General features: G+C 39.1%; 1 protein-coding gene across 2 annotated transcripts in view; it reads right to left on the bottom strand.

The window, feature by feature from the left end:
* Positions 1 to 713: 713 nt before the first annotated feature.
* LOC115195317 (procollagen-lysine,2-oxoglutarate 5-dioxygenase 2-like) overlaps positions 714 to 9497 on the bottom strand; it is a 118787-nt gene continuing 110003 nt past the window's right edge. For both annotated transcript variants that reach the window (XM_029755095.1, XM_029755094.1), the window contains 3 exons: positions 3482 to 3628; positions 2536 to 2661; positions 714 to 2272 (listed from right to left, as the gene is read on the bottom strand). In XM_029755095.1, coding sequence (XP_029610955.1) covers positions 2117 to 2272; positions 2536 to 2661; positions 3482 to 3628 — 429 coding nt within the window. In that variant the 3' untranslated portion in view covers positions 714 to 2116. The remainder of the gene's footprint in view (positions 2273 to 2535; positions 2662 to 3481; positions 3629 to 9497) is intronic.

Genomic DNA, 9497 nt, shown 5'->3' with positions numbered 1-9497 from the left:
TATTTTTTTTTGTTGCTCTTTTGCACCCCAGTATCTCCACTTGCACATCATCATCTGCACATCTATCACTCCAGTGTTAATGCTAAATTGTAATTATTTCGCCTCTATGGCCTATTTATTGCCTTACCTCCCTAATCGTACTACATTTGCACACACTGTACATAGATTTTTCTATTGTGTTATTGACTGTACGTTTGTTTATGTGTAACTCTGTGTTGTTTTCGTCACACTGCTTTGCTTTATCTTGGCCAGGTTGCAGTTGTAAATGAGAACTGGTTCTCAACTAGCCTACCTTGTTAAATAAAGGTGAAAAAAAAACAAAAAAACCTTGGGTCATTCTTGACTGTGATTGATTAACTATTCTTTAGACATGACAGTAAGGGCTCACAGATCATGGCGGTAGGTTATAGGCTCCTTGTGGCTGTGTGTAATAATGTATGTATTTCCCTGTGTAATTCAGTGTGTAATTCAGTGTATATTTGTGATGAGGGAGTCTTAATTCTTTCCAAAGTTGGTTTTTAATGAAACAATGCAGAGAAAAAGAGAATTGAATGGTTTTGACTGATGGCTTCAAGATAATAGAAGTTAATCTTACAATAGAGGGGGAAAAATGTAAAGCTGTGTTCTTCACCCGTCCTACTCTACGGTCTTTCAATGGGGATCGTTTCTCAAAAGACAATGTGACTGATGGAAGTAAAAAAATACTTTTCATGTTGTTGTTTTACAACTTTATTACAGTTCCATCCATTTCACAATAAGTTAAGCACTTGAACAGGCTGAGGTTCAAAGTTCATTCACAAACAACTTTCAGAGAAAGTAAACATCTCCTGTGATGTGCTGCGATGTAAAAAAACATTTCAAGTAAAACATTTTGACAATATCCAACTTCATTCAACCAGAATTCATATTAAATTCTTCTGTAATTCATGTTTTTATCTGGTGTGCAAAAAAATATATATATATATATTTCATTGGGCATGTCGGTCGTATTATCAGGTAACAAACTGCAACCCAACGTTCGTAAAAGGGGTGGACAGAACATGGATGAACAATGGTTTTAAAACTACACTTTAAAGTACAGGTTAACCATACAAACAGGTAACCGAGCTAAAATGGTTAAAACAAGCTGCCTGTTGGCAGAATAACCTTTAACACATATTTCCTTTAGATTATGGGTGGGATTAATGACTAATTGATCAGGATTATGGGTGGGATTACTGACTAATTGTTCAGGATTATGGGTGGGATTACTGACTAATTGTTCAGGATTATGGGTGGGATTACTGACTAATTGTTCAGGATTATGGGTGGGACTAGTGACTAATTGTTCAGGATTATGGGTTGGATTACTGACTAATTGTTCAAGATTTTGGGTGGGATTACTCAGTAAATGTTCAGGATTATGGGTGGGTTACTTACTAAATGTTCAGGATTATGGGTGGGATTACTGACAAATGTATCAGGACTATGGGTGGGATTACTGACTAATTGTTCAGGATTATGGGTGGGATTACTGACTAATTGTTCAGGATTATGGATTGGATTACTGATTTATTGATCAGGATTATGGGTGGGATTACTGACTAATTGATCAGGGTTATGGGTGGGATTACTGACTGATTGATCAGGATTATGGGTGGGATTACTGACTAATTTATTAGGATTGTGGTTAGGATTACTCATTAATTGGATAGGATGTATGGGTGGGACTACTGACTAATTGATTCAAATGATTAAACTCTGAGTGATGTGACGTATGAAGGCTCTACTATATTTGCCCTGAAATGCAGATGGTGAGCTACAGTCATCATGTTAAGGCACCGCACTCTGTTTGACAGAGAGTTTCAAATGAAAGTGATTGTCTGACTCTGGCATGACCTTACCCACAATTCCTTTGTGTCTTGTGTTCTTTTCAACAACAACAAAAAAAAACTTTTTTTTTTTTTTGGGGGGGGGGACAGTAATTTGCATCCGGAAAATGTCATGATCACAACATCAATAAGGCACTGCATCATTAAGACCAAAAAAACTGATCAAATTAACAACAAAAACAAGCACTTTTTTTAAAAATTTTTTTTTTTTTAAATGATAAAATGCTAGTGTAGAGTGTAAGGTTTCAAGGGTCGATGAAGGAGACAGCGATGTAGCGTGTTCCGTTGGTGGTGGGCAGGCCTTCATGGAGGTGCGTCAGACGGCCTGGGTGCATGAAACTCCAGCCCTTCCTAGGAGAATCTACTGAGCAGTTATACCTGTGGAACCGACAGCCACCACCCTGGAGAGAGAAGGGGAGAGGGAGAGAGAGAATACAGCACCCAGTAAATATCTGTGTGTAACTGTATATTTTCATTGTGTGCTCTACTGTGGACATGAGATAAGTGGTATTTTGTGTTGAGATACAGTGTCTACCTGGAAGTCAGTTCCTGTGTTGAGATTCAGTACAATGTCTTACCTGGAAGTCAGTTCCTGTTTATAGATTCACTACAATGTCTTACCTGGAAGTCAGTTCATGTTTTGAGATACAATACAATGTCTTACCTGGAAGTCAGTTCCTTTGCTGTTGAGAGCAACGTTGATAGTGAATGTGGAGGAGTCATGATGGGGTCTCAGGTATGCCTGCCTGCCAGGGGTGTACTTCACAACAAAGTTCATCACTGCATAGCCCTGTGAGAACAGCCCAAATCACACATTTACATACTATCTTTCACCATCTCTTAGATCATCCCTGGGTGAAGATAAGCCCAAAATGACGTCATGTCTTTCACCATCTCTTAGACAGTATCTGCTGCTCAACCTATAATCAGTGAAACATTGTAAAAAGTTCAGTTCGAAGTGCTGGTTAGTAGGCTATCTGTGATGCGCAATTGTCATCATGCACTGTTTTAATAGATGATGTAATATAATATCTGTAATATAATAGTTGATGTAATATAATAGATGATGTAATATAATAGATGATGTAAAATAATAGTTAATGTAATATAATAGGTGATGTAATATAATAGTTGATGTAATATAATAGGTGATGTAATATAATAGTTGATGTAATATAATAGATGTAATATAATAGATGATGTAATATAATAGATGATGTATTATAATAGATGATGTAATATAATAGTTGATGTAATATAATAGATGATGTAATATAATAGATGATGTAATATAATAGATGATGTAATATAACAGTTGATGTAACATAATATATGTAATATAATAGTTGATGTAATATAATAGATGATGTAATATAATAGTTGATGTAACATAATATATGTAATATAATAGTAGATGTAATATAATAGTTGATGTAATATAATAGATGATGTAATATAATAGATGATGTAATATAACAGTTGATGTAACATAATATATGTAATATAATAGTTGATGTAATATAATAGATGATGTAATATAATAGTTGATGTAATATAACAGATGATGTAATATAACAGATGATGTAACAGTAGTTGCAATCATTGCGTACCTTGGTGTAATATCCAGAGAAGACTTTGAGAGTGACGGGGGATATGAACTCTCTGATGAAGTGCAGCCACTCCTTATCGTAACCGATCTGCTTCATGTGGATGTCATCAGTCGGCACGGTCTCATAGCCGCCGGTGATCCGCTTGTCCTGATACGGAAGAGAGACCCAGGAAACAAGAGAACAAGTGACGGAACACATTAGCCAGAAAAACCTCGTCCTCCTCTCTTTCTGTGCTGTGTGATTCTACACCTGCATTGCTTGCTGTTTGGGGTTTTATGCTGGGTTTCTGTACAGCACTTTGAGATATCAGCTGATGTAAGAAGGGCTATATAAATACATTTGATTTGATTTGATTGTGTGTGACTGCTGTCTCCAGGGCGACGGTTTGGGATGATGGTTGGGTCTCTTTTAAGATGAATGACTTGACTCAGCAGAGACCAACCTGATGACCCACAGCCTAAGAACGCAGGGATCTCAACGCTTAATAATGTTGGTGTTTTTGTGTTGTGTGCTGCGCGCTCTGTGAATACATCCACTACACTACTTTGAAACGCACCGGTAGGGATTAAAAAGTGAGTATAGGCTCATTATGTCTGAGATAATGGACTGGTTATCCTTTAACATTATGCTGTGTGTGACTGCTGTCTTTCCATCAGCCTTATGCAGTGGAGCCCGGAGAAGTGAAAGTATACTCTAATTTAGCAAAACAGTTCCCAAACAGCCCGCCCAGCGAAGGAAACGCACCCTGTGTGAAAAATTCTGTTTTCCTATGATTTTTTTTATGTTTTCCTATAGATGTTCCAGATTTCCACACTCAAAATCACACTATTTTTTATAGAAAAAACCCACAATTTGATGATCTAAGTTCACAACAACGCTTAAACCACATCAATCTGATTGGGTGTGCCTGTCAGGGCCTTGCTCCCCAGTGGGTGGGCCTGTCAGGGCCTGGCTCCCCAGTGAGTGGGCCTGTCAGGGCCTTGCTCCCCAGTGGGTGGGCCTGTCAGGGCCTGGCTCCCCAGTGGGTGGGCCTGTCAGGGCCTTGCTCCCCAGTGGGTGGGCCTGTCAGGGCCTGGCTCCCCAGTGGGTGGGCCTGTCAGGGCCTTGCTCCCCAGTGGGTGGGCCTGTCAGGGCCTTGCTCCCCAGTGGGTGGGCCTGTCAGGGCCTTGCTCCCCAGTGGGTAGGCCTGTGTCCACCCAGACCCATCAAGGTACAATCTACGCCCCTTGATGAAAACACCACACAATGACAATTGCGCATCACAAATAGCTTACTAACCAACACTTCGGATTCAACTTTTTACAACACCTGGTTTCCATACCCATTGTTGCCTTAGTTAGCATTTACTGGCAGATATCATACATTTACTGGCAGATATCATACATTTACTGGCAGATATCATACATTTACTGGCAGATATCAAACATTTACTGGCAGATATCAAACATTTACTGGCAGATATCATACATTTACTGGCAGATATCAAACATTTACTGGCAGATATCATACATTTACTGGCAGATATCATACATTTACTGGCAGATATCATACATTTACTGGCAGATATCATACATTTACTGGCAGATATCATACATTTACTGGCAGATATCATACATTTACTGGCAGATATCATACATTTACTGGCAGATATCATACATTTACTGGCAGATATCATACATTTACTGGCAGATATCAAACATTTACTGGCAGATATCATACATTTACTGGCAGATATCAAACATTTACTGGCAGATATCATACATTTACTGGCAGATATCAAACATTTACTGGCAGATATCATACATTTACTGGCAGATATCAAACATTTACTGGCAGATATCATACATTTACTGGCAGATATCATACATTTACTGGCAGATATCATACATTTACTGGTAGATATCAAACATTTACTGGCAGATATCATACATTTACTGGCAGATATCATACATTTACTGGCAGATATCATACATTTACTGGCAGATATCATACATTTACTGGCAGATATCATACATTTACTGGCAGATATCAAACATTTACTGGCAGATATCAAACATTTACTGGCAGATATCATACATTTACTGGCAGATATCATACATTTACTGGCAGATATCATACATTTACTGGCAGATATCATACATTTACTGGCAGATATCATACATTTACTGGCAGATATCATACATTTACTGGCAGATATCATACATTTACTGGCAGATATCATACATTTACTGGCAGATATCATACATTTACTGGCAGATATCATACATTTACTGGCAGATATCAACATTTACTGGCAGATATCATACATTTACTGGCAGATATCATACATTTACTGGCAGATATCAAACATTTACTGGCAGATATCATACATTTACTGGCAGATATCATACATTTACTGGCAGATATCAAACATTTACTGGCAGATATCATACATTTACTGGCAGATATCATACATTTACTGGTAGATATCAAACATTTACTGGCAGATATCATACATTTACTGGCAGATATCATACATTTACTGGCAGATATCATACATTTACTGGCAGATATCATACATTTACTGGCAGATATCATACATTTACTGGCAGATATCAAACATTTACTGGCAGATATCATACATTTACTGGCAGATATCATACATTTACTGGCAGATATCATACATTTACTAGCAGATATCAAACATTTACTGGCAGATATCATACATTTACTGGCAGATATCATACATTTACTGGCAGATATCATACATTTACTAGCAGATATCAAACATTTACTGGCAGATATCATACATTTACTGGCAGATATCATACATTTACTGGCAGATATCATACATTTACTGGCAGATATCATACATTTACTGTCAGATATCAAACATTTACTGGCAGATATCAAACATTTACTGGCAGATATCATACATTTACTGGCAGATATCATACATTTACTGGCAGATATCATACATTTACTGGCAGATATCATACATTTACTGGCAGATATCATACATTTACTGGCAGATATCATACATTTACTGGCAGATATCATACATTTACTGGCAGATATCATACATTTACTGGCAGATATCATACATTTACTGGCAGATATCAAACATTTACTGGCAGATATCATACATTTACTGGCAGATATCATACATTTACTGGCAGATATCATACATTTACTAGCAGATATCAAACATTTACTGGCAGATATCATACATTTACTGGCAGATATCATACATTTACTGGCAGATATCATACATTTACTGGCAGATATCATACATTTACTGGCAGATATCATACATTTACTGGCAGATATCAAACATTTACTGGCAGATATCAAACATTTACTGGCAGATATCATACATTTACTGGCAGATATCATACATTTACTGGCAGATATCAATCATTTACTGGCAGATATCATACATTTACTGGCAGATATCATACATTTACTGGCAGATATCATACATTTACTGGCAGATATCATACATTTACTGGCAGATATCAAACATTTACTGGCAGATATCAAACATTTACTGGCAGATATCATACATTTACTGGCAGATATCATACATTTACTGGCAGATATCATACATTTACTGGCAGATATCATACATTTACTGGCAGATATCATACATTTACTGGCAGATATCATACATTTACTGGCAGATATCATACATTTACTGGCAGATATCATACATTTACTGGCAGATATCATACATTTACTGGCAGATATCGTACATTTACTGGCAGATATCATACATTTACTGGCAGATATCGTACATTTACTGGCAGATATCATACATTTACTGGCAGATATCATACATTTACTGGCAGATATCATACATTTACTGGCAGATATCATACATTTACTGGCAGATATCAAACATTTACTGGCAGATATCATACATTTACTGGCAGATATCAAACATTTACTGGCAGATATCATACATTTACTAGCAGATATCATACATTTACTGGCAGATATCATACATTTACTGGCAGATATCATACATTTACTGGCAGATATCATACATTTACTGGCAGATATCATACATTTACTAGCAGATATCATACATTTACTGGTAGATATCAAACATTAACTGGCAGATATCAAACATTTACTGGCAGATATCATACATTTCCTGGTAGATTTCGTACATTTACTGGTAGATATCAAACATTTACTGGTAGATATCAAACATTTACTGGTAGATACAATACATTTACTGGTAGATATAAGTTGAAAGGTCTTTCTTACCCTACCGGCTACCGATGTCATTTAGTCTGTGAGCTGCTCCATAACAAAACCAGTTGAGACCTGCACACTCCTGCTGCCTACATTTTACATTTTAGTCATTTGCAGACGCTCTTATCCAGAGCGACTTACAGTAGTGATGCATACATTTCATTTCATGCATTTCTTTTTGTACTATCCCCCCGTGGGAATCGAACCCACAACCCTGGCGTTGCACACACCATGCTGGCGTTGCAAACACCATGCTGTACCAACTGAGCCACAGGGAAGACTACAGAAGATAGTCCACTGAAACACGGCTGTGTGTGTGTGCTGCACAGCATTTCAATATATTTCGCGGTCTTTGTGCTACTTTGTGCTTGATTTCTCTTTTGTACAACATGACTGATACATTGTATACCTCCACTACACTACTTTGATACGCACCAGTGAGTATAGGCAATGCCCACTGAAACTAAAGTGGGTATATACGGTTTATACCTGCGTATACCCTCCACTACACCACTGGCCCTTCGTGGTTTACAAGGTGCACTCTCCATCATGAGTGAGCTGGTATAACGGTTGCTGTCCTTTCAGTATCATTATCCTGTCACCAATGAAGGCCTATTGGTTCACCACTGAAGGCCTATTGGTTCATCACTGAAGGCCTATTGGTTCACCCACTGAAGACCTATTGGTTCACCACTGAAGGCCCATTGGTTCACCCACTGAAGGTCTATAGGTTCACCAATGAAGGCCTATTGGTTCACCACTGAAGGCCTATTGGTTCATCACTGAAGGCCTATTGGTTCACCCACTGAAGACCTATTGGTTCACCACTGAAGGCCCATTGGTTCACCCACTGAAGGTCTATAGGTTCACCACTGAAGGCCTATAGGTTCACCACTGAAGGCCTATTGGTTCACCACTGAAGGTCTATTGGTTCACCACTGAAGGCCTATTGGTTCACCACTGAAGGTCTATTGGTTCACCCACTGAAGGCCTATTGGTTCACCCACTGAAGGCCTATTGGTTCACCACTGAAGGCCTATTGGTTCACCACTGAAGGCCTATTGGTTCACCACTGAAGGCCTATTGGTTCACCTCTATAGGTTCACCACTGAAGGTCTATAGGTTCACCTCTATAGGTTCACCACTGAAGGCCTATTGGTTCACCCCTGAAGACCTATTGGTTCATCACTGAAGGTCTATTGGTTCACCACTGAAGACCTATTGGTGGCTCAGTTCTAGGCCCTCTCCTATTCTCGCTATACACCAAGTCACTTGGCTCTGTCATATCCTCACATGGTCTCTCCTATCATTGCTACGCGGACGACACACAATTAATCTTCTCCTTTCCCCCTTCTGATAACCAGGTGGCGAATCGCATCTCTGCATGTCTGGCAGACATATCAGTGTGGATGACGGCTCACCACCTCAAGCTGAACCTCGGCAAGACGGAGCTGCTCTTCCTCCCGGGGAAGGACTGCCCGTTCCATGATCTCGCCATCACGGTTGACAACTCCCTTGTGTCCTCCTCCCAGAGTGCTAAGAACCTTGGCGTGACCCTGGACAACACCCTGTCGTTCTCCACTAACATCAAGGCGGTGACCCGATCCTGTAGGTTCATGCTCTACAACATTCGCAGAGTACGACCCTGCCTCACACAGGAAGCGGCGCAGGTCCTAGTCCAGGCACTTGTCATCTCCTATCTGGATTACTGCAACTCGCTGTTGGCTGGGCTCCCTGCCTGTGCCATTAAACCCCTACAACTCATCCAGAATGC

The sequence above is a fragment of the Salmo trutta genome, chromosome 6 (assembly GCF_901001165.1).
Source record: "Salmo trutta chromosome 6, fSalTru1.1, whole genome shotgun sequence".
Taxonomy (NCBI): Eukaryota; Metazoa; Chordata; class Actinopteri; order Salmoniformes; family Salmonidae; genus Salmo; species Salmo trutta.
This window is presented reverse-complemented; position numbering and strand designations above follow the sequence as displayed.